This window comes from Thunnus maccoyii, chromosome 24 (assembly GCF_910596095.1).
Source record: "Thunnus maccoyii chromosome 24, fThuMac1.1, whole genome shotgun sequence".
Taxonomy (NCBI): domain Eukaryota; kingdom Metazoa; phylum Chordata; class Actinopteri; order Scombriformes; family Scombridae; genus Thunnus; species Thunnus maccoyii.
This window is the reverse complement of record NC_056556.1, coordinates 19,273,934-19,298,753: the sequence shown is the minus strand read 5'-3', so window position 1 is coordinate 19,298,753 and position 24,820 is coordinate 19,273,934. Positions and strand designations below refer to the sequence as shown.

At 38.6% G+C, this 24,820-nt stretch overlaps 1 protein-coding gene across 2 annotated transcripts in view; it reads left to right on the top strand.

Annotated features, from left to right (window-relative positions):
• The first annotated feature begins 1,881 nt into the window (after positions 1-1,881).
• Positions 1,882-24,820, top strand: part of anos1a (anosmin 1a) — a 40,489-nt gene continuing 17,550 nt past the window's right edge. The window contains exons 1-4 of one of the 2 annotated variants that reach the window (XM_042405456.1): positions 1,882-2,271; positions 8,312-8,359; positions 21,276-21,341; positions 21,545-21,767. In XM_042405456.1, the coding sequence (XP_042261390.1) occupies positions 2,029-2,271; positions 8,312-8,359; positions 21,276-21,341; positions 21,545-21,767 (580 nt within the window). In that variant the 5' untranslated portion in view covers positions 1,882-2,028. The remainder of the gene's footprint in view (positions 2,272-8,311; positions 8,360-21,275; positions 21,342-21,544; positions 21,768-24,820) is intronic. The other variant, XM_042405455.1, reaches the window with a different exon arrangement.

Below are 24,820 nucleotides of genomic sequence, written 5' to 3'. Positions count from 1 at the left end.
ACTAGCAAGATGCCATTAAACTATTGCAACATACAGTAAGTGTTGCTAATTTTGTGGCAGCGATGATTATGACACATTTATATGATGCTCACAATTTATTTTTTTTCTACTAGGTGTTGGAAAAGCTCATGATATTTACACATTACATTACACAACAAAAACCTATGGTCATATCCATTTTAGAGCAATTAAATATTATGTGTGTCATGTAGAGCAGTAACTAACCATTATTTTCATTATTGATTGATCTGTTGACTATTTTTTCTCAATTAATTGATTAGTTGTTTGGTCCATAAAATGTCAGAAAATGGTGAAACATGTTGATCAGTGTTTGACATCCTCAAATGTCTTGTTTTGTCCACGACCAAAGGATATTCAGTTTACTGTCATAGAGGACTAAAGAAACCAGAAATTTTCACACTTAAGAAGCTTGAATCAGAACTTTTTTTTTCTTAAAAAATTACTTCAAAACAATTAATCAATAATCAAAATAATGATTAATTGAATAGTTGGCAACTAATCAATGAATCGACTAATCATTGCAGCTCTAGTGTCATGTAATAACAGGTGATGGTATATGAGGGGGGTATTGGAAGTCCTGTCTTGGGTTAAGAATGGTCTTTAGTGGTGGTGAGGACGCTCCTGCACAAAGGAGAACATCTTGTGAGTGAAGTGGAGGATAGTTTCAGGTCAACAGGTATGTTGATGATGAGAATCCCATCTCCACTTAAGAGCAGAACATACAACATACTGATAAAACAACAGGGAGCACCAGAAGCTTCCTACTGGTCTCTTATGTGGCTGAACTGTTAGAGCATCTAGCCAGAGTCACACTCACCACAAACCATTCAACATATTAGGATCTCTGCTTGTATCCAAAACAGATAACAATTCTTGTTTCTGTGTCAGAAACAAAAATTTTAGTCGAAAAGTAACATAGATGGTAGCTGCTACATTAGCTACGATGAGTCACAACAGTCCCATAAACTGTGAAGTGAACAGTTACGCTACATGTTCACCTGCTGCACTTTACAGGACTGTGGTGACTCCGGATGGAACTCTGTCTCTGAATATCTCATAATGAATTTAACGGTTCCATCTATGAGAGGGACAGACTGAAAATGACTTATCTGTGCTCTCCGTCTGTTTGTCAAGTCCCCCAATATACAACTAAACGTTATCATGTGACTGAAGTTCATTTATCTGCTTCAGTTTCAGTGTCCTGGTATTGTGCATGCTAGCTCTCTGTGCTTAATACAGAATGTCTCATACGGTATGAAAAGATAATGATTATGTTCATCATCCCTGCGATGTTTGATGTCATTATGCAAAAAGTATCTATTTTCTTGTTATATGTTCATATTTGCTTGTCTTTGTTCAGCTTTGTTCTTGTTTTGGCTGGAACTGTGTGCAAGTCCGTCGGGAGCCACTATAACCCGTCAAAACGAGTCAAATTCCTTGTATGCATAGACATACTGGCTAGATTCTGATTCTTCAATGTGCAGTCACAGAAAAGAGGACAGAAGAAACAGAACAAATCTTGAAATGTTTGGTTCATAAATGAGCTATTAGGGACAAATAACATCAAGGAATAAGGCCAGTCATGTAATTAAGTATGTCATGTCTTTGGTGGTGTAACACACATTTGATTTACTCATCCATGATACAACAAATGAAATAAAAAATGAGAATAACATAGAAGAAATAGAAAAGAATAACAGATATAGTCTAATTTAAAAAAGGAAATAGAAAAAACAGCTTTAACACACCTTTATCCCCAGAAAGTCATATGTTTGACTCTCTTCCTGACTTTTCTGCACAATACATGGGGAAGTTTTGGCAGTAAATGGCATCAGGTGCTCTGACACAGTCTGTGGTTGAAGTGAACTGACAGCTCCGCCAACTGGGATTAAAGCTGAAGCCTCTCAGCATCCTGATTTAAACTGTGTACGCCTAGATCTTATAGCTCCTCCCTTGGCTATATAATTGTAGACTCAGCTGGACTTCCATCAGATTACTCCCCACTGCATGCCCTTGTTCCACAGCCCCACTCCTGGACAGAAAGGGCGGAAGATGCTGACCACAAGCAGCGGTGTTATGAAGAGCTTGTCTCTGTGGATTATTTTCCTCTTAAGCTCCGGTGTTTACGCCAGGAAGCAGCGCGATGATAGTGATGATGATGAGTCCTGGTCGGAGAGTGTTTCCAGGGCGAGGTGCGCGTCTCGGTGCCTCAGTCTGCACAGCGTAGCTGCGCTCTCCACATCACTGCAGGTAAAGCACAGTTCATAAAGTAACTCAGCGATCAAGTTGGTCAGTCATAATGATTTAGTGTTTTACATTACATATGTGCAGGCTACTTTGAACTTATCTCAAAGCCATAAAAATCACATAATCAGAGCTTTCATCAAAATTTCCTCTAATGTGATATAGCCTACTGGTGGCGCACATTGAAGGACCAAATTAATAAGTTTATTTTAGGCCATATTATAAGTGCCTGACTACAATTTACAAAGTTTATTTAGACCAATATCATACATATATCAGTGCTGATAAATCCTTAACAGTGTTTATTTATTGAACTCATTGCAGTTTGTGTATAGCCAACTCTTTAATGAAAAGTATGAAAATAAACTTTTGAAAAGTATCACAATGAACAGCATGTTTGCATGTTGTGTAAAATACATAATTCACTGCATTATCAGGCAACTATAATGTGTAGTTAGAAAGCAATATGCATAACAATAGAAGCAAACATGATGGTCACGTCACAAAACTTCTGCAAATTTCAGGTGTGTGAACTCTTCATCACCTCAGTCGTATTTTGCACCTGAGTTAATTGCACAGAGGAACTGTTCTGCTGTGTGTATTTGTGATCAGTGTTTGAACTGTGTGCATGCACTGATGATGGAACCATGCGACTGCACTGATAAAAAAAAAACTGTTCATAGCTATGTGGTCATTAAAATGAACTGAGTAGAACTGAAGTTGATGTACTGCACAATCACTGAGAATAAGCTTTTCAGGAAAGTAGGAGACATCTTATGTCCAGCAGTTCAACTTTTGAAATATTTGCAGACTTATAGATTCTGGATTTTTCATTGAGGCTAAAAGAGCAGATGTCATTGAGAATTTGACGTTTTTTGTAAAAATTATTAAAAACAGAGTATTTTTATGTATCTTAAAACAGATGGGATGCTACAGCTCCACACATGATGATAATTCATCTATTTTTTAAACATTACATTCCATTTTTATTCAAATCTGCCCAGTGTCACTCACTGACTAACTCATCGATAATATAGTTCATCGATAATATAAGACACACACATACTTCATATAGAGTAGATAACTCTTACTACCTTACTAAAAGTCTGTGGGAGACTTCTGTTTGAGTCTGTACTGAGTGACAGGAGCCAGACCATAAGGCTTGTTATCCTGATTATATTATTCAAATAGATCTATCCTCTGTCAGTAAGTATCTCCCCCCACACACAGACATGTGCACACACACACACACACACACACACACACACACACACACGCACACACACACACACACACAGAGTTAATGCAGCAAGTCTGCTGCAGGCTCCAGAATGATGTCGACCCACTTAGAGCAATGATAACTGCACAGAATGATGTTCCAGTCCACAAAAAATAAGAAATCACAAATGAGAAATCAGAGTAAATCGTGAATGCCTCTGCGGTGCTGCTTTGGTATTCTTTTGCATTGCAATTGCTTGGTTTTATCACCACTAAACCAAGAAGTAGACATAGACGTAGAAGTTGATCTTTTGAAAGTATCTTAGCTCCAAATCCTCAAAACTACACCTCAGACATACACCAGTTGATGCATCATTCTTGGGTTAACAGTGCACATCATTCAGCAGATGTGAGTCAGTGATAGTTTTGTGCAGCACTGATGTCAAATCATCGGCTGCTCACATTGACCACTTGGGGTGGGGTAGAGGAACAGGGCAGGACTGAGATCATGAATGATGGGACAGGGTCAGAGTAGATGTCCGGTCAGTCCTCCCCCCTCTCTCTCCTGTCATAGATCATCTGTCCACAGGAACAATATGCTTCTGTTACTGCTATATTTTATTGCTTTAGTCCCTTTAGAAAAAAAACTGGGACTATTTCAGTGCAGATCAGTAATTGTATAGACAGAGGCCCCACTGGAGGGGAGCTGGGTTCTGGGGGCCCAGAGCTGGCCAGGGCCCCATGAATATGACAAGGACTTTAGATATTTATTGTGTCAGAGTCGTGTTTGAATTATGTCAAGAAACTCCAAATTGGTGGTCAGGGCTTTCCTGCAAAAGCGAGACTGTCTTTCAGTGGAACTTTGCTGAATAGATAAAGGTAAAAAACTCCCAAAAAACAGAAATCAGAAATTATATGAGCAAGTTTTTTTAATAAAGTGTTTGTTGCTTGTTTAAAATTTATTTTAAGAGTTTGCTGTATTTAATGTCTTTAAGGTAGAGCTGCACTGATTAGTCGATTGACAGAAAATGAGTAGGCAACTATTTTGATAAACGAATAATCATTTTAGTCTTTGCCTTTGTTATGGAAAAATGTCAAACATTTGCAGATTGCACCTTCTCACGTGATGATTTGAAGCTTTTTTTTATATATGATTAAATGAGTAAACTGAATATCTTCTGAAGATGCCAAATAATTGTCAGATTAATCAATAATATGAATTATATCAGTGAATTGGATTGACTGATATGAGACTCATTCTATTCAAACGTTACTCATAACAACATAGCAGACTTGCAATATTCAGTTATATGCAGAAACCACATTAATAACAATATAATTCTGTTGTAGGCAGCAGCTGTCGGTCAGATCTCCTTCACCTGCAGCTTCTCTGAATTATCACAAAGCAACTTAATACAGATATCAGTTGATGAAACGGATATTTTAAAATTTTCCTTCATGCACCTGGTAAAACTTCAGGTGACAAACTTGAGGCTGACACAGACACCACCAATCCATCTGACCTTACAACAGTATATTACAAAAAATCAACAATTGCTACATTAATAATAATACTTTTGATAAAATATTCCAAACTCAAGGTTCATTTATTAGCTTTTCCTGGAGCTTTTGACTATATTAGAGCATGGAACTTACTTGGACATCATAATATGACTGAAGTACATGAGTTTGGTTGCGTGGTGGTCAAGGCGTAAGAACATCATAAAGAACCAGCTGTTACCACATGACTCAACTTCTGTATATAAGTCAAATGATGACACCTGAGCAAGTTTCTCTTTGCTTAAGAAGCTTGTGGGATATGGTTGAAAGCTCAGAAAAAAATAGTAAGTTAACCTTATTTTTTAGAATACTTGTCTTTGAATCTGTCTTAAAAAATAGTCAGGTGCCCAAATGAACACTTGTTCATACTGACTATTAGAGGATCCCTTCATAAAGTACTTACAATGTAAGTGATAAGGGACAAAATCCGTAGTCGTCCTTCTGTGCAAAGATGCATTTAAAAGTTGATCTGAAGCTTCAGCAGTCTGAGTCAGTCATATCAAGTGGATATCTGCCACATTTTTAGCATCAAATTCCCTCTTTGTGTTTCCTCGGACAGTGTTTCCTTGTTGATCTGTGGTGGAAGTATAGTGACAAAAAGAGGGACTTTGGCACTAAAAAGAAAGGCAGTGTGGCACCTGACTGTTGGTGCCACACTGCCTATCAGTTAACTGCCATTGTTATAACTATAAGTCCCCATGGCTCCACCCTAGTCAGCAGCACCATCTGCAGTCTGTGGGACGAGACAGGAACAAAAAAGAGTCCTGGGACAGAAATGTACTGTGCTTCACTCTGTTGGGTTTAAGTATCAAATAATTCAGCTGGAAAACTACCTGCTCCTGGTTTATGGTGTGTTTGTGTGTTTTGCTTCAAAATACATGGATTTACGTGAAATATACTACTACTAATAAGGTATTAATACAAAATGTTTGACTCATTTCCTCTCCTATGTTATACTGAGTTTCAGTGTATTACTGTTCCACGCAAACCATTAACAAACATGAATGAATCATTACCACAAACTAATTGGTGCACAGTGCAGTGGGAGAATTGAAGGCCTTGCTGGTAATACAGCCTTGCCTAAGGCATTTGTGTGTGTGTGGGGGGGTGGAGGGGGTTTGCCATGATGGATTGGGCAGTGACTGTGTGTGATATTTACTTGTTTACCTCATCCTTACTTAGGTTCATTTGATATGTTTGGTGATATTTACAACCTCCAATCAAGTCATTTATATTGGCCCATGGCGATGAGTCAATCGGACCGTCCCTACATGTTATTATTCCTGCTGGGAGCTGCTGCTTGTTCAACCACTACATTGTCTGAGCAGCTCCACTGAAGCAAAGTGTAATGATCCGCTGAAGTGGAGCTCAGTTAGTCTTGAGGAAGTTTAAAAAGAAGAAGCACAACCTTCACTTCACTAATCCTCATCCCCAGAGGAGACAGTTTCACTCAGCTTGCCATCAATCACGCTCTATTTATTTATCGATAGAACAAATGTCAGTGTTTGAAAGGCCACATATAACAGCAACACTCACAACTGTGTGCAATCCCACAACTCATTCAACCTTGATAATTAATGTTATTATTATGGTCTGTCCAAGGTTTTCATTGGTTTTTAAATGCAAATGTAATTCAACACACTTTGAAGACTGACATGCAATGCACACAAACAGAATGATATGATGATAATTTGATAATTTACATCATATCATTGATAGCACATATTGATAATTAACACCACATAATGGAGGAAGACATTATGTCCTATATTCAATATTGCGTAAAATTAACAAACTTTAAAACATTAATTCATTGCACCTTTAATTGGTGTAATGACCCTCTGTTTAAGGACTATATAAACTCATCTATTTTTACTTGGAGGATAAGGCTGAGGATATCATATATTTTTCTAATAGTTGACAATTCCAATTTAGGCCAAAACCAACAATTAATTGATATACATATGTAGTTTATTCAGCCCAGTATGATAGGAATCACATTCATATTGGATTCATCTGTAGCACAATGGTGGATGGGTGTGTAGTGCAACCCGACTTTGGTGAAGGAGGCACAGACCTGCCTTTCTACCTTTCTATGTTCAGATATTGTGGAAAGAAAAAACTGTTAAAAAAAACTCACTAAATGTAATTTGGGGTTTTGCAGTTTAGGCTTATTCCTCCGTGTCGTTGAGCTCCATTGTTGTCCAAAAACAATTAAAAACATGTCAGTGAGTCACACTGTTGCACTAGGTGACATGCTCCTTCATAACCATGAACACACACACACTGTAGTTTATTTTTCAATCCCACACACACCGTCCTGCTGCCACAAATACTCACTAGAGCATCAAATGTAGATTAATCCGCCACTGAAAATAGTCCTCAACGAATACAATATTTCCTCCTGGTTGAGTAATGTTTGTTAAAAACTACAGTGACCAGCTGCTGTAGGAAATCACTGAGACTTTATGAAACTTTATATTTGTGAGCGTTTTTTAAAGATTTATATCTTCAGTAGGAACAAACAGACTTGAGGCTGTATGCCACAGACAGTGTAGAGGAGTCAGAAAATATTGAGAGACAGAAAAGAAGAATATAGAATGAAGCCAGCCTGATCCTTTAACTTGGGCAAACAGAGGAATGTGGGTGAAAAAAGAAAATCCTGCCCCACATTAAAACTTGTGCATATATTGAGTTATTTAAAGTGGATAGAGGAGATGTATGGCGGTGTTTGAAATACATAATATAATTTATGGATTTATTTTGTTCAGTATAAATCCATGAACTGAATACACTAGGAAGAATCCATTGTGGAGTGTGGCACCTTTAACAAATCTAAGCTATAAGAGGAATACTGATCAGACACCAGTTTGCCTCTGAAGTCACACTGGAAAAATAAATCTACTGTATTACCATCTCATGTGACTTGACTAGTGATCCTGGATCTGCACTCATTATTTTTCAGCATGTGGCCTGAGGCTCACAGTGGGGAGCCATGAAGGACGTGAAGTCCCACAAACCGGAGAAGAAAAACAGTCATTTGTCTTTATACTGAAAAATAACAGTTGCGCTGCGCAAAGTGTGAACTCTGAAGCTCTGTTATGCTCTCTTGACAAACTGTAATTATGTTGCCTGCCTCTGAGCTGTGGCAGCACTGTAACCTATAATTAGGGCATTAAAATGTATTCCTCTGCACTTAATTCAATTAGATCAGCTTATTCATTTGTGCTTCTCTCTTTGTCTCCCTCTTTTTTATTCTCCTCTTCAGAATAATGGATCCTTGGGCTGGTGTCATAATCATAAACAGTGCGCAAAGGTATGTAACACATACACCAGTGGTTCCCAAAACATGGCAACTCCCCATACACACACATACACATACATACATACACTTACATGTGCACCTTTTACATAAAAAAAATGACACCATCGACACTTATAAGAATTTAGCGAATGAACAAAACAGACAATAGTGATTTATGCAAAATATATGACAGATATGAAATAATGTATTAAATGATATGAAATCCAACAGTTCAAAGACTGTTGTGGTGCAGATTTTCAAATAAATATTTAACTTTAAGGCCCTGCACACCCACACAGATGATTTGAATCATTTTGGCTGATCTCAGGACTCTGTGGGTTTGTACAGACTGACATCTCCTTTATTGTCCTGTTAGATTTGATACAACTGTTCAGGTGAAACAAATTACACCTTTAACATTCTTGTTAGTACATGTGACAATGGTGACATCATGTAATTACCAGCATAGCTCCACCCAGTTTCAACCTGAGCAGAGGTGTAATCAGCCAGAATAAGTGAAACCGCCTGTGTGGGTGAGTAGGAGCCATTCCTCAATTGAAAAGTTGAATTTATAAGAAATAAACAACTTGCTTAGTTCAATTCACCAGGGTTTTTGCTGCTATAGTCTAAGTATGACCAGCATCTTATGGTAGGTAATGTATGCAAATGTTAAATGGATATTGCTATGTAACTATTACTGAGTGACTATGTTTTAACGTTTAACATTATCCTGTAATTGTAACTACTGGCCACAGAGGCCGCTGTTCAGCAAAAATTACATTGGCTCGCCTTAAACTAAACAACAAATAAAAGTTATGAAGCTAAATGGTTATTTTTCTTTCATTCTGCTCAAGTTAGTTTACATTTGAGGTTTCTAAGGATAAACACAGATATTTCTTTTACTAACCTTTCTTAGTCACTTGAAGTACTTTGCTAGCTAACGGTAATGATTATTTCTAGTGGTTTACTATTGTTACGACATCCACGACTTCGTTCAGGTCTCGCTACCAAGAGTGGTTAAATTTCACTACCTGCTGACGATATAATGACTGCACTAAGTCCTCCAAATTAAATGACAAAATAAATCGATGGTCTATGCACTCCAGAATGAAGTGTTTTCTGTTCTGGTGCACCTATCAGCAGTAACTGGCAGGACAACATCATTTGTCTGTGCTTTCCAAAACCTTAATACATCACTGTTAAAAATAATGTTTTATGATGTGACAATGCTGTGGTTAAGGTCTGGTTTGGTTTAGGCACAAAAAACACTCAGTTAGGGTTAGAGAAAGATCATAGTTTGGGTTAATATACAGCAAATAAACTAGGCTACACAAAGCGTAGTTTTGTCAGGATTTGGCTACGTTATGCATTGCTGTAATAAACACAGTAGAAGAAGTAGAGGTTGTGAACTGGAAACAAAACCAGTCGCCTTTGCCATCTATGAGAGAAAAATGGAAAGGTCTTCAGGAATTTGTTTCAATTGGGCAAGTGGTAATTGTTCTTTCATATCAGCTAGTATTGGCCATATTTCATGCTATCCGGAGAGGAAAACAACGGAAACAGCTGATCAGTTATGAGTAAAATATTTGCTATGTGAGAACTTATTTGCAAAAGTGTTTCCACCTCCCATTTGGTGCATAACTCTCTTTAAAAAAGAGCAACAACCACCTCAAGTGAGTGCAAAAACTTGCAAAATTAAGGTTTTATTTTTTCATCAACCTTTTCTAATGCGATACTTCAAAATGCTAATAAAATATGCTGATGAAAACACAGTTAGTGACTGACAACTGACCACTATGATACTGTACAATGTAACTACTGTTCTCAAGATATATCCTTGCTCCTAAGGGAGCTGTTTTATCTCATGATATCTCTCTCTTGATCTTACTTGGCACCTAGCCCGGTGATTCTGTTCATATTGGATGATAGTCCTTTTTCACAGCAGACATTTTGACGTGTCAAAGTAGGAAAAGCACAGGTGCAATTAATATCAGTAATGATGTCTGAATCTCATAATCTCATTAATTTCATTATGGCTTCCTTGAACACTTGAATGAACCTGAGCCATTGTTAATGTTATCAGTTCCACCTGTGCTTTTCCTGCTATAACAAGTCCAAATGTGTGCTGTGGAAAAAAGTCTATTCTGCAGCTCACGATTTCCATCCACTGTCAGCATTTAGTGCTGGTGCAGGAGGTAGTGTGTAGTAGAGAGGTGGGGAGAAAGTTAGGATGCGGGTGGTGGGTGGATAAGCAGTGGAGCATGAAATTTGTGTCCCATCACAGACATTCCATTTTTTTTTTTAACTTGCTAACTTTCCTTGATAGGGTTGTGGCATCACTATGAACCAGGAAAACTCAAGAGCCAGAAAGAATTTAGTGTTACCATGACAACTAGCAGCCATTTGCTGTCATCATCAGTCTTGGCTGCAACATAATTGCATATTTAACAGAGTTTTTAATATGGTGACTTTTATTTTTATGGCATATTTCTTCCATTTTTATTGTTTTGAAAAAAAAATCGTAAATTTAATTGCGCATGATTTTTAAATTTTGTTTCTATTAAAAATGTACAGTAAAAATACAAAGAAATCTTGCTTCACCTTTCGTCCTTCTTTGCTGCAGCACCCAATTAGGAAACCACTGACATACTCAACACTGCACTTTATATACACATTCACATGCCTGCAGCACAGTTTTTATGTTGATATCATGTAATGATCTGCATTAAAGCATCCATTTAGCTGATCTGTCTAAAGATAGGAAGTCATATGGGACTGCTGGTATAATAAATCACTCTACCTCCAAGTGTGTGAACAGTGTGTGTGTGTGTGTGTGTGTGTGTGTGTGTGTGCGCCCAGCTGCTTGATATGTTCGCAGGCACATGAGCATCTTTATATGTTGTTTGTGCCTTCTGCTGCAATAAATCATCCCACATGCAAACCAGTATGTGCACTGTATGTGTGTGCATGTGTAAGCCTGTATGTATTGATGGATGCTGGTGTACTGTAGTGGTTATTACCCATTTCTGAGCTGCACCATTCATCATCAAACTTGCGCTTTATTCTCTGACATCCTATACATCACAGCAGTTTCCCAATAATATATCAATGCTCATGAAAGAGGCAGACAGTAATGGATGGAATACACACTTGGAAAGCTCCCTCCATGATATGTTATTCATATCATAAAACTCCGCCTGGTAACTTTCATGATATTATGCTCATGTGATTTTTAATTTTAGTTTTAGTGTGCGACTACTTAGCCTCGGTGTGTTTAGATATTTAAGACCCCCCACTAGGAATATCGTCTTCGTGTTGAGCAATAGAGATATTAACACGCCTTAGCAGCCTCTCACTTTGGTTACCATGCGATCCTAGTGATGGGTAATTGTGATGACATGTTAGCGCATTAGACGTCTCCCCAGCTGCATTATTAAGAGCTTCTAAAGTGAGATATCCAGGCCGTTTAATGAATGATCACAGGGAGGAAATGTTTTCATGTCGGTATGAATTAGTTCACGAGAGCTGCTTCATCCTATAGTGTGTGGTGTTTTATCAGTACAGTAATGTTCTGTTGATCTGTGTATTCCGCACAGTGAATATATAGAATAATAGTAATATCTTTATGATATGGTGCTGCAGCCTGAATTCTTCTCTGAAGTGTCTTCTGATATTCTACCATCTACAGTACAGATGTAATAAAACTTCATATGAAATCAAGGCTTTTACCTGGATTTACCTAATCTGTTTCCCTTCATGAAAGTGTTTTTTTTTTTCATTTAGTGCAGCTCCTGTCTGTATGTTGTTTTTTGTGCATATATTTATTATATAACCCATGCACTGAGGCAGATGAAGGAGCAATCACTGCAGAAACTTGCTTCAATGGACTAAATAACAGCCACCAATTAACTCAATGCACACTGATATTTGAAATTTAAAAAGCTTCTCACACTAGCAAGCATGCATATATACATATGCAATTATGCAGCAGATAATGAAGACAAAGATAAAGGCAAGCATTTTATAATTTTGATGATAGTGCATCCCTTGTACAGACTTTAAAGGTGACCTATTGTGCTTACATTCATATTAAACATGGCTCAAGTGTCAAATAATGAGGTAAAGATGTGTTAAAGTTAAAAGCAGGCTTCAGACTGCTCTGAACGCTCGGTTTCCAATGTTTTTTTCTACTTTCAGCTCGAGCCGACGTCAGCTTGTGATGGATTTCTTTATATGGTCATCTGCTCCACACACAGCGTGCCAGTTCACTGCTCCGCTCCGCTAACGTTATGGCTTTTTTCCATTGTTTTGGGGGTAGTTACATCAACCATGACTCTATAACACAGCAGGGCAAAGTAAAATAAGTTGGAGGTGTGCTGGTTGTCTGCAGCTCTTCGTCAAACATCATCATCACTGTGGCTGTTTCTGCTTGTACTGTTCTTATTTCTTACTGATGTGCTCAACAAACTCTCCATATGTTATTGTGTTGTCAGGTTTCAAGTGCCACTAAAGAAACTCTGCTAATTTAGAAGGCACACGTCTCATTTCCTGTAAATTCTTCACAATAAAAGGGCCAGTATAAGATAAATATGGAGTTTTTTGAACGGTAAATCATGCAAAGCTACTGTAGTGGAGGCCAAAAATGAAAATATAGAGCTGGAAATGAGCATAATAGGTCCCCTTTAACAAACTATATGAGAGGAACATGTCACCCAGTGTAGCGATGCGGCTCACTGATGTGTTTTTAATAGTTTCTGGACAACAGAGCTCTATGGCACAGAGGAATAACATATATAAGGTTTTGGATACACACACAATACTTGTTAGTAGGATGAGTTCATTCTTGGTTTGGCTCTGCACATGAGATTTGTTGACAATAAGAAAAATATAGAAAATTGCCAGCCTTATCCTTGAATGTAACATTATCTAAAATCAACAATTTGGTGGATTCTTGGCTTTGATTGAGCGACTTTTTGTCCATCCTATCTGGCAACATTATTTGTGTAGATCTGAGTTCTGCAAGGGCCTAAAGTTGAGACCCAAATCCGGCCTGTGCCTGCGTCTTTAAGACCTAAAGTAGCTGAACTGGTGCCGCCCAACTTTACTCTAAACCCACCCTGAAGCTATATGTTTGCTTTATTTCATCAATCACTGACAGTCAGTTCGCTAGGCCAATGCAAATATTGTCTACACTCTCTCTTTCACTCTTTCCACTTGGCATTGTGTTCTGCTACTTGACACATACCTGATGGGTTTGGCAAAGTATTTTGTTATAATTAGTAGTTTTCAAATACAATTTATAAATGAATGTCTTTCTTTCTCTCTCTGACTGTCGTAATATCTACATCCATCATTTGTTCCAAATAGATACACAATGCACAAGAGACAGAGTGTAACCAATGCATTGCATTAGCCTGGCAATCTAACTGTCAGTTATGGATGATTTCTTCTTTCATTGTCGTGCTTTACAACAATATAATATGCCAAAAACTATGAGACATACTAGTATATCTGTAATCCCAAACCAGGAACTATTACTACCATACTGCTGAGTTCAGCTCACTAAATAATGACTATAATTTGTTTGAAAAAATTCTTATATTGTGCCTAAGGTTACCCCTACTCTTGTGTACAGGTAGACTTTAAGAAGCCTGTCCACTAATAACATGAAAAGAGCCAGTTTCCTCCTAGCCTTATCACTGGGCCCTTATCTCTGATTCCACTGCTAACTTTCTGAAATGAAAACACCAATGTGAGAAGTAGTCCAGCATGCTCAGAATGACATTTTGATTTTTATCTCCACTCATTTTGTGTGTATAGAGCAGTGTTACCCTTTAGTGACTTTTAGTTTAGAGAGCCCTTCAAATGACACTTGTGTTTAATGGTGGTTAATTATGAAATGAGAGGCTCTTACAGCGTGATGAGAAATCGATGCTTTCCTCTAAAGGATTCATCACCGAGAACAATTTACTCCAGAGCAGCCTCATCCTCTGTGCACTTAAGTTTTCATCAACGTACAGCAGCAGAGCTTTAAATGTAGACGCGGTAAAAACTGTCAGAGTTGCTCTGTGATGACAGGTGCTCTCTGAAGTATTGCCACGGAACTTGCAGCTTTTTCATCTTGTCTGCAGCATCTTGATCAAAGGCCACTTTTCATTTACGGAAGCTGCAGCTCAGCTATGTCAGGGCTGTGGTTGGCTTTGTTCAGACACATTGTTTTGTGTTTTGGGTTCATTAGATGACATTATAGCTGATCATTTCTGGTTTGGAAAGGCATGATATATCCCCTTTAATTTGTCTTTGCTACTGCTATATTACATATGTTCACATATTTGAGGAGGTCATGTGACCTGAAACCACAGCATCCACAGATATCTGATTAAAAAGCTCAACTAGCTTACTTTGTGTTGGTGTCGTTGTTTCTATGGTGAAGATATTCAAAAGCACTGATGTTTATGTGAACTTATCTGTACGATCATACAGGTTATTAAAGTCACATTCTTCATAAATGATCACTAAACCAGATGGTTTTGACTTTGTTGGTCTGGAATCTGATTTATCAACATAATTAAAACACATCTTTTCACCCATGTAATACATTTCATGTAACATATTTTATGGATAATATAATTTGGCATCATGTGCTTGTTACACAATAATAAGCATATGTCATGGGAACCTGGGATGTATGTAATAGTGTATCTAACCTAATGAGTCTCCACTTTGTGACCCTGTGTTTAGGATGAAGAAATATTGTATAAGCACGTTTTGAACAGCCATACTCAGACAACTTCTGTTCAGATATAATATTTTATTGACACATAATAAAACACAAACACATTCTGACAAGTCACATGATTAACAGTAACATGAGCAGCTGGTGCTGTGTGGAAGAAATGATCTAATTTGTGCTACTGTGTAAGTAGCGCTGGATGTTTGCCGTAGAAGAAAGTCTCACTTGTTCCTTCAGCTCTGTCAATTCTAATAAAACTATTCAGATATTTGCTAAAATGTAGGCGCAAGATATTCACAAGCAGCAGATGTCAGTGTACACATCATACATCCCCACTTCAGGTATAGACAGGAAGTTAAAAGTGAGAATGACTTAATGAATGAGAGCACTTCCTTGTTGTTGAAACACATACGGTCAATAACAAATATCTGCATGTGAAGACCAGCTATAGGATTTGATCATTTCTAAGTTTTGCTCCCCCCAGTGGTAAGATGCAAAAAAACTGTTAAGTGCACATGTTTTTTGGTTAAATACAGAAGCAGAAGCACTTAATTTTACATAAGATCAAACATTATATACATTATTATATTTCAATTCAATTCAATTCAGTTTTACTTATATAGCCCCAAATCACAACAAAAGTCACCTCAGGGCACTTTTCACATAGAGCAGGTCTAGACCGTACTCTTTAATTTACAGAGACCCAACAATTCCCCCTTGAGCAAGCACTTATATCAGTGTCAACAAAATGCTCTGACACACAGCGTTTCAAAAGCCCCGCCTCCACCCCGGCATCCACCGGCTCTGAGTCTACCCTCTCCTAGGGGAAAAGTTAGTATCATCACTCCCCACTCACCTGCTATGCAAAGCTCAGTGTTTGTGTTTCCTTGTGGGGAGTGAAGAGGTCAAAGCTTAGATGCAAACATAAATGCTGTACATATTCTACATTTGCATAATAATCTGCTCCATGTGAGTTGGAAAGTCATGAAGTTGTCCCTAAGGTAACAAAAACTGAATACATTCAAAAGCCCTTGATTTAATTGACCTAAAACTCACATATTCATCAGGACAGCATGGTGGCTTTGTGAAGCACAGTTTATCTGTGACATGGGCACAAAAGGTGTGAATACTAGACAAAGGCACTGATTAAAAATGATGGTGACAACTTGTCCTCTGTGAGCCTACGCTTACCCACAACACCTTTCTCTGCATGTGTACCTTTTTAGTACCATAATTCCAGACTAATAAGTAGGTTGGCATGTTCAATCATGTAGTCAATGCTCAAACACAAGAAAATATTATAAATAGCATGATAAGTGTCACATGGGTAAGACTGATTTGCAGTTCACACTGGAACTTGGACCTTGTGAAAGAAAAAATTGCAGCATGTATTTATTTATTTTGCAATCAGATTAGGTAATAAATCAGATTCAGACAAGAGATAAGACTTCTGTAGAGATAAAACCAGGTGAAACATCTTCCAGGTGGTAAAAAGGACGCAAAACTCAAAGTTTTAATTTGGGTTACTTCGTTGTTAAAATCAGGGTTTAGTTTTGGAAATATTCCTGATGTCTTATTTTAGGCTGCTACTGTATCAATCCCTGTATCGATACATCCCCGTCCAGCTCTTCAGCTCAGAGAGGCCTGATGAGAAGCTTGTTGAAGCTTGTTGCTGTGAGACAGCCCATCACTTTGGCTCGTGATCATTTGGCCCCCTGTCGTCCTCACGGGCCCCGGTGGTAATGAGTGCTTGTTAATCCTTCTGTCACTATCTCCTCCAGGCAGACAGCCATTTGCAAGTGCCAGAGTTGATTAGCAACACACTCCCACACAGTCCAGTTCAATTCAGCCTTTTAAAAGAGCTTAAGATTGCACTACTGTAGCATTGGAGCAATGGAGGGACATCATGCACTGACACTGGTGTCTTAGCTCACAACCTAGACAATTGGCATTGAGCATGGTGTAACAACCTTCTTTCAGTAGCGCTTGGCAGTCATTAGTGGACTTTAATATTCCCTACAGCCTTGTTGTGATGTTTGACTGAGAGCCAGACATCCTTTTCTTTCAGTCGTCCTCGCCTCAAAACTCACATTTTCAAATGTATAAAAGTACTTGTGAAATAATTTGCTTGCAGTCTGTTCCTCGGAAAAGGCTGAGGTCTTGTCTGTGGATGTTTAAAGGTCTGGAACACTTTCAAAGACAATGCAAGTTGTTGAAACAGGAAGCCAGAGACAAACACAGGGCCTATTTCCCCTCTGAGGGGTTCGTCTGGGCAGCGAATCAAACAGCGTGGAGCACCAAAAGAACAGCATTTTGCACGGTCAGCAGAGAAGTTGTTCGCCCCATTATCTCTGGTTGGTCATGGAGGAGCGCACCACTCCCCGCCAAAACACACACACACACACACACACACACACACAGTCAAATAAACACAAGTCAAGTTCTCTGACCCAGAAGAACGGATTGAATCCCAAACTAATTCCAATTTGGTGCTGAATTCTGCAGTAGAGACAAAAATATCTCTGTTGTCTTCACTACCAGTAGGGACTTAGGTGCTTTCTCAAATCTCTCTCAACCGCATCACAAAGTTCCCCCCAGTCAGCTTTATTTGCGGTATAGTGGGTTGGAATGCTTGGTTTAAGCTTGAAATGGGGCGGAAAACTAACTGACACTGAGGTACAATGGGAATGGCACGAGAGTGGGAACGTCAGTCTAGATTAGCGGACGAGTCTTCCCGTGGAGACCGAGGAGGAGAGATGGGAGATGGCAGGGCTGGCACAGGGCTATCAGACATGCTTGGAGGAGTCTTCATCGCAGAGGAAGAGAGAGCTGTACGCCACGTGTACAGTGTAGACCACTTTTTCTCTCCCCTCTTCACTCACACCCCGTAGTGGTGCACATTACTGGTTCTCAGGCGACATAGAAAAAGATCTGCTAACATCACAGGATGAGGATAATAGCAGAACATAACCACGCACCATTTCATCAAAATGTGTCATCACAGTAAATTCAAGTTCAAGGAAGGCTTTTGAAAGTAATAATAATAATAGTAACATTTTCTCACTCTTGCAAACAAGCTGAATACATAAGCAATAACTCGCTCAATTCAATAAACTCAGTACCAGTAGCTTATGGTGGCTAATCTTAGCGAAGTTTAGATAGAGATTGTCATGTAAGTGACATTACTTTGTCAAGTCACTGGCTGGGTAACTCTTCTTTTCTTGAGCTACATTATGGTTTGACTTCTACCATGATCCTATAATTATACATTTTGGCTACAGTGACAGTTGTTTAGCAGAAGTTTTGCTTAAAGGAATCAGGAGCCCAAATTAATATTGAAACATGTTTTTCTTGCTGTAATCATTCCTCCTGTTCATACTGACCATTAGAAGATCCCTTCATAATGACCTTACAATGTAAGTGATGGGGGACAAAATCCACAGTCCTCCTTCTGTACAAAGATGTATTTAAAAGTTTATTTGAAGCTAATATGAAGCTTCAAGTAGATCAAGATCAAATCAAGTAGATATCTTTCAGTCTTTTTGTTACTATACTTCCACCACAGCTCAACAGGGAAACACTGTCTGAGGAAACACAAAGAGGGAATTTAATGCTAAAAAGACTGTAAGTGTGTCAGATATCCACTTGATATGACTAACTCAGACTGATGAAGCCTCATCCCCCCCATTGGTTTCCATTTTCTTTATTTTCAATATAACTTTCAGACTCACAGTGAACACATCTGCTTTTATTGTTGTCAGGTCAACTTTCATTATTGCTGTTGAGTGACACACATTATGACGTAAGTCATACAAGTTCAAAGTCTTTTCATGCTGTCGTGAAATGAATTCAAAACAACAGCTGTCAGGAGGGTCAGAAGAAAAAAAAAACACACTAGTTATGCTTTGGGAAATTTGCTTTGGGTTGTATCCATCATATCAGTGTCAGATTAGAGTAATTAAAAGATAATATCAGTGTGCGGTTAAAGAAAATATAGCGTTCTATAAACAATAATTTTTATTGTGTCATGGCTGTTGAGTAATGGTGCAGGCTTACAGAGTTAATGGAGCCGTGTCATATATTTTTATGGCTATTTAACATAAATGTGGGATTCACCATATGAATATTGTAATGTTAGACTGAGTTGAATGTGCACATGTCAGGGTTGTGGTTGGGCGAATGAGGGGTACTTGAGGAATATGGAGCAGAACTTTTATACTTGCAGGGTTGCAGAAATGAACAGCCTGAGGCAAACTCAGTTAGATCTCCCGCAGTTTGTGTGTAAACTGAGCAACATCAGCTGTATTTAAAGGTGGGCCTCTTTCCCCACCGATTTATTCATAGTTTCCTACAACTATTACGACCCCCTCACACACAACATACACACACACATCCCTTCAAAATCTTTAACAGCTGTTAAAAATAAGCCTGTTCACCTCATTCACTAGGAGACAACATGCCCAGGGAAGATGAGAAATCACCGTCCTTGCCAGATCTTTTATAAAGCAGACACTCCCTTAGCTCTGGACAAAACAAGTTATTTTTACTCTGTATCCTTTAAAGTCTCAAAAATTAAAGCATATTAATCTCGACATGAGTAACATCCTGTCCTAAATGGCTCTAAAATTCCTTTTCCACTGCTGGGACTTAAAGGTTCACAGTTTGTCTTAAAACAGCAGTCAGGTGTCCGTATGAACAGTGAAAGAGGTTTTATTGGCTGTAATCATTCCTCTTCTTCATACTGGCTCTTAAAAGATCCCCCTCAAATGTGCTTTCAATGTGGGGGCCAAAATCCAAAAAATCTTCAAAGCGTATTGTTTGGCTGTGTGTTCTATCTCAATTTCTTCCAGTCAAACATCGACTTTGTTGTAGTTGTCTTTGTTGTGATGTGAGGTCACGAGTGTTTCACAAATCAGACACTGCACTGAGACCTAATTAGAGCAGCTTTGGACATGACTGCACAGGGAGTCTTCACCCCTGAAATGTCCTTAACATGAAAAGCCGCTAAAAAAAACATTTGTAGAAAAGCAGCTACAACATTTTATTATGAAAGATGTAAAGAGAAAGTGATTCTGGATTCATAGGTTCAGAGTACCCTGTCAAAAGAAACTTTTCTCCACATTGATATTTGTGAAAATGATTGCTGAGGAAGGCAGTCAGCTTAGGGAAAAGCTCAGTAAGCGAATCTTGTGTTCAGAATATTTTTTTATCACAGATGCACTCAGCAATCTGTAGTTAAATCAGAGATTAATAGATCTTGTGAGAGGCCCTAGCTGCAATGCATTAAAGGAAATAAGTTTACCACGGTATGCACACTCTGAGGGTACATTAGCAGTGACCATAACTGACTCCTGCTGAGAAACTGATTCATCCCCCAAGAAGATATCATGACAACAGTTGCCGAGCTCTATGAGACCATGAATATGTCATATTCTCTGTAGATCTCAGCAAACAGCTCATAGTGCTTCTCTAACTTTCAGACAACTTTTCTTGTCCTTGTGATGTTGCTGTATATCGCTCTCTTCCCCACTGTTTTCTCACTACGGCATGAAATTACAATCAGTGTACCCTCACTCCCCTGGGCCCCCTCTGCTTACTGGTGCAGGATTCTGCTTTATGGTATAGAGGGCGATGCAGTTAATTAGTGACATGCTCCAGAAGCAGCCTGAGAACGCAGGACAACATTCATTAGCTTTCCTCTTATTTTATATCTCCGCTGCAATGTAAATGGAGCAGTTCATGTCATATTCACTCTAATGGTAGTACAACTGTGAGGAAAATAAAGCATGTGCTTACATGTATCTACATTTACACTCTCTTATGGACTCTGGATACTTTGCCTTTGTCTCATCACTTTTTGATCAAATAATAGATCAAAAATGGCAAATTTTCCCTAAATGTCAGATGTTTAATTACTTCATCCAACCTTATCTTCAAAATACCTAATTTGCTTTGAAAATGTATTTTGGCGGAAACAAACTGACTAATTGGATAATATTTACTGGCAATGTTTTTGGTCAGTGCTTCAAGCTTTAATGATAAACCTCACAGTCTGAATAATCATATTAGCATGAAATGGAGCTGTTTCACTGGATAAGATTATCCAACACTTACTAAATGAAACCTTTTTACTCCTAATCAATGCACAGTGATATGCACCTCAAAATCTCACACTTGTTTCTTTTACTTCCACAGTGCCTGGAGCCCTGCAAAGATTCCTGGGTGATGAAGAGGAAAAGTAATTGCAGAGAGCTGTGTGAGGTACACTGCGACACACAGTCACATTGCATATGTGATCAGAGCCTTTTGTAGAGCCCTTCCCATTAAAATAAATGAATACGTAATCTTGGAACCCATGACAGTCAATATTAACATTAGAAACAATGAAAGGTCCTTGAGCCACTGTTTATTTTCAAGGGTTACTCTGTCAGTCACGCTAACCAGTCTCCCCCTGACCTATCCAGCGGGTGTTTCCCAAGAAGCACTGGGAGTGTGTGACCAGCTGTGAGTTCCTTCAGTCAGTGTTGGCGGTGAAGCAGGGCAGCTGTCCACCTCCAGAGAGAGCCAGCGGCTTTGCAGCCGCCTGCGTGGAGAGCTGTGATCATGACCGAGAATGCTCCGCTCAGAAGAAATGCTGCTCCAACGGCTGCGGCCACACCTGCCAGTCTCCTAAAGACCTCTACAAGGGTAAATAGAGCTATGAAGAAGAAGCCTAACAGAAACATATTTATCCAGCATGTTACCCAGTCAGGAGAGAACAGTGGTGGAAAATAACTAAGTACGTTTACTCAAGTACTGTACTTAAGTATAATTTTGAGTATTTCCATGTGATGCTACTTTACACTTCCACTCCACTACATTTCAGAGGGAAATATTGTACTTTCTACTCCACTGCATTTAATGGACAACTTAAGTTATTTTTCAGATGGAGATTTGACACAGTTGATAATATAACAAGCTTTTAAAATACAACACATTGTTAAAGATGAAACCAGTGGTTTCCAACCTTTTTGTCTTTTGACGTCTTACAAAAAGCAGTGTGTAGTCGGGGTCACATTTCACATGTCTATGAGTTGTTAACAGCTCCACCAAATAGTGATTTTTCTCTCTAAACTTCTCACATGCTTTCATTTGAATAAATATTCACATCATTCAATATTTCAGCAAAAATCAAAGATTAGAGAAAAAGTCCAAAAACTGAAAACAGATTTGTGTATCAGAACTTTGTTTTTTCTTCTTTCCTCTCCCATTAATCATCTCACCACCCCTCAGATTTATCTGGTGACCCTTTGGAGGGGCCCGACCCCTAGGTTGGGAACCACTGGACTAAACTAGCTAACTGTATATAAAGTAGTGTAAACTAGCTCCACCTCCAGCAGCTACAACAGTAACATGCTGCTCTAACACTGATGCTTCACTATTAATAATCTAATGATGTCATATATAATAATATATCAGTCAGAGGGACCAAACCATTACTTTTACTGCAATACTTTAACTACATCAAGCTCATAATACTTATGTACTTTTACTGCAATACTTTAACTACATCAAGCTCATAATACTTATGTACTTTTATTTAAGTAGGTAAGTTTTACTTGTAATGAAGTATTTTTACTTGGCTGTATTGGTGCTTTTACTGAGGTAAAGGATCTGAGTACTTCCATAACTGGGAAAGAGCTCATTTAAAATTCTATTCTAGTTATTTTATTCTATCAGGAGTAATGTGACTTGATCTGTGAGTTCTCTGGCTGCAGCGCTGTAGCTCAGGTGTGATAATGATTATGAAAATAACATTTCCAGCAATGCTGCAAAATGGTGTGTTTTCTGCTTTGCACATATAAAAGAAGCACAATTGCATTGTTTCCTCAATTTTTGTTTAAGTCTCTATCACTAAAAGAGGACTTTGTTCACTGTTAACAACAGCACATAAAATGAGCCTTGCCATAGAGAAATAATGGTGTCACATAGATTGTTACCAAGTTGGTAAACCTAAAGGAAGTCAAACCTCTGTGGTTAAACCTGCAATGCAGAACTTTTACAAATAAATTGCCAAAGGAGTTCACACAATACTGATTAAGCCTATCACCTCCAGATAAATCTCTCTGTATTTCACAGTACTCAGAGTTTTAAATCTGGTGTTGGGTTTGACATTCCTGCACTGGCTGGATGAATGTTACTGTGCATACTCTATGGACAGAGCATATGCACTAGAGACTTCTGCTAGCCGAGCCGGCTAACTTCCATTTAGCTCTCTGCTAACTTGAAGGGGGATAAAATAATTTTGTCTCTTCTAGACTTTCCAAATGCTCATTTTGTGGGGGTTGTGTGATGCTCAAAACAATTTGTCAACCATTTTACAGCTGCAACAGTAGCAACAGAGTAGGTTATGGTGGAGCCTATGACGTGAGCACATCAACAGTGTTTCTGTAATTACTGTCACTGAAAGGGGTGACAAGGGGGAGACAAAAGTCCCACATTCCAGCTTTAAATCAGGATTTAAAAACAAATGTTGTCTTTTGGTAGGAAACAGGATGCAAACAACAGTCTCATCCGTTAAAGTGCCACACTCTGTCGAGCCAACCATCCATCCCTACGTCCTCTGTGATTTAGTGGTGCCAGAACCACTTCTGTCTTTGTTCTTGGCAGACAAGAGTCATACTTCACATGATCATACGAGGTCCTTCTCAGGTTAATTTTAGACATTTGAACAAAATATATAATTGTATTCCTCTGTGCTGTAGACCTCTGTTCTTGTCCAAAAACTATTAAAAAATCATTCATGAGTCACACTTTGGATACACACAATACTTGTTAGTAGATCAGTTCACTGTTGGTTTGGCTCTGCACATGAGAAAAATATATCATGAAAAATAGAGATAATTGCCAGCTATATCATTTAAAAACTCATTTTACTAGTTTGCAGAATGTCCGCTGGAGGAGCCGGTTGCTACACATGCACCACCTGTGGCAGCATTTTAGATCTGCAGATGAAGACATATCAGTGTCACTTACAGGCAAAAACAGCAAGAGCTGCAGCAGTTTTAGCACTTGTGCCGCCTCCAGGCAACAACTGTTATATAACTGCAGCAGTAACACTCACTGCATAGAGATGGTGCAGTTATTACACTTTCAACACCTATTACTCTCTTCGCCCGAAGATAGCGCACATCTGCACGTCTAAACTGCAACTGTTATTACTTTACATGCAGTTTGTACATTGAGACCTTGTGTTATGAACACTGAAAAATAATAATGATCATATATATAAGTAAAAGAATCTTTAGACTGATGAACTATGCAATGAACTGAATGTGCTACAAATGTATTATTATTATTGTTATTATTATTATGTAAATTAAATATTCCCCCCGCAATGTCTTTATAAACTCTGAAGTATATATATTAATATAAATGTGCTGTGTTATTAAAATCATCATCGTCATTATTAAGTATTATATGCTGTGACATGACTTTAAACTGTCATAAACTTCCTGTCAACCTAAAAAAAACATGTCATCCCAGCCTCCCCTGCGCCGTACCTTAGATAAATGAAGTAATTCCAGGTAGAACATCTCTTGCTAACAGTGTGGCTGTGCTGCTGTGAGTCTGAGTGAGGTGGAGTTTGCCCTACTTAGGCCTCCATTGTCAGAGGAGGGATCAAAGTAGGGCTGAGGAAAAACACATCCCGTAAACCTGCAGCAGCAGGTTCAGGCCTCACTGGTGGTTACACACACGAT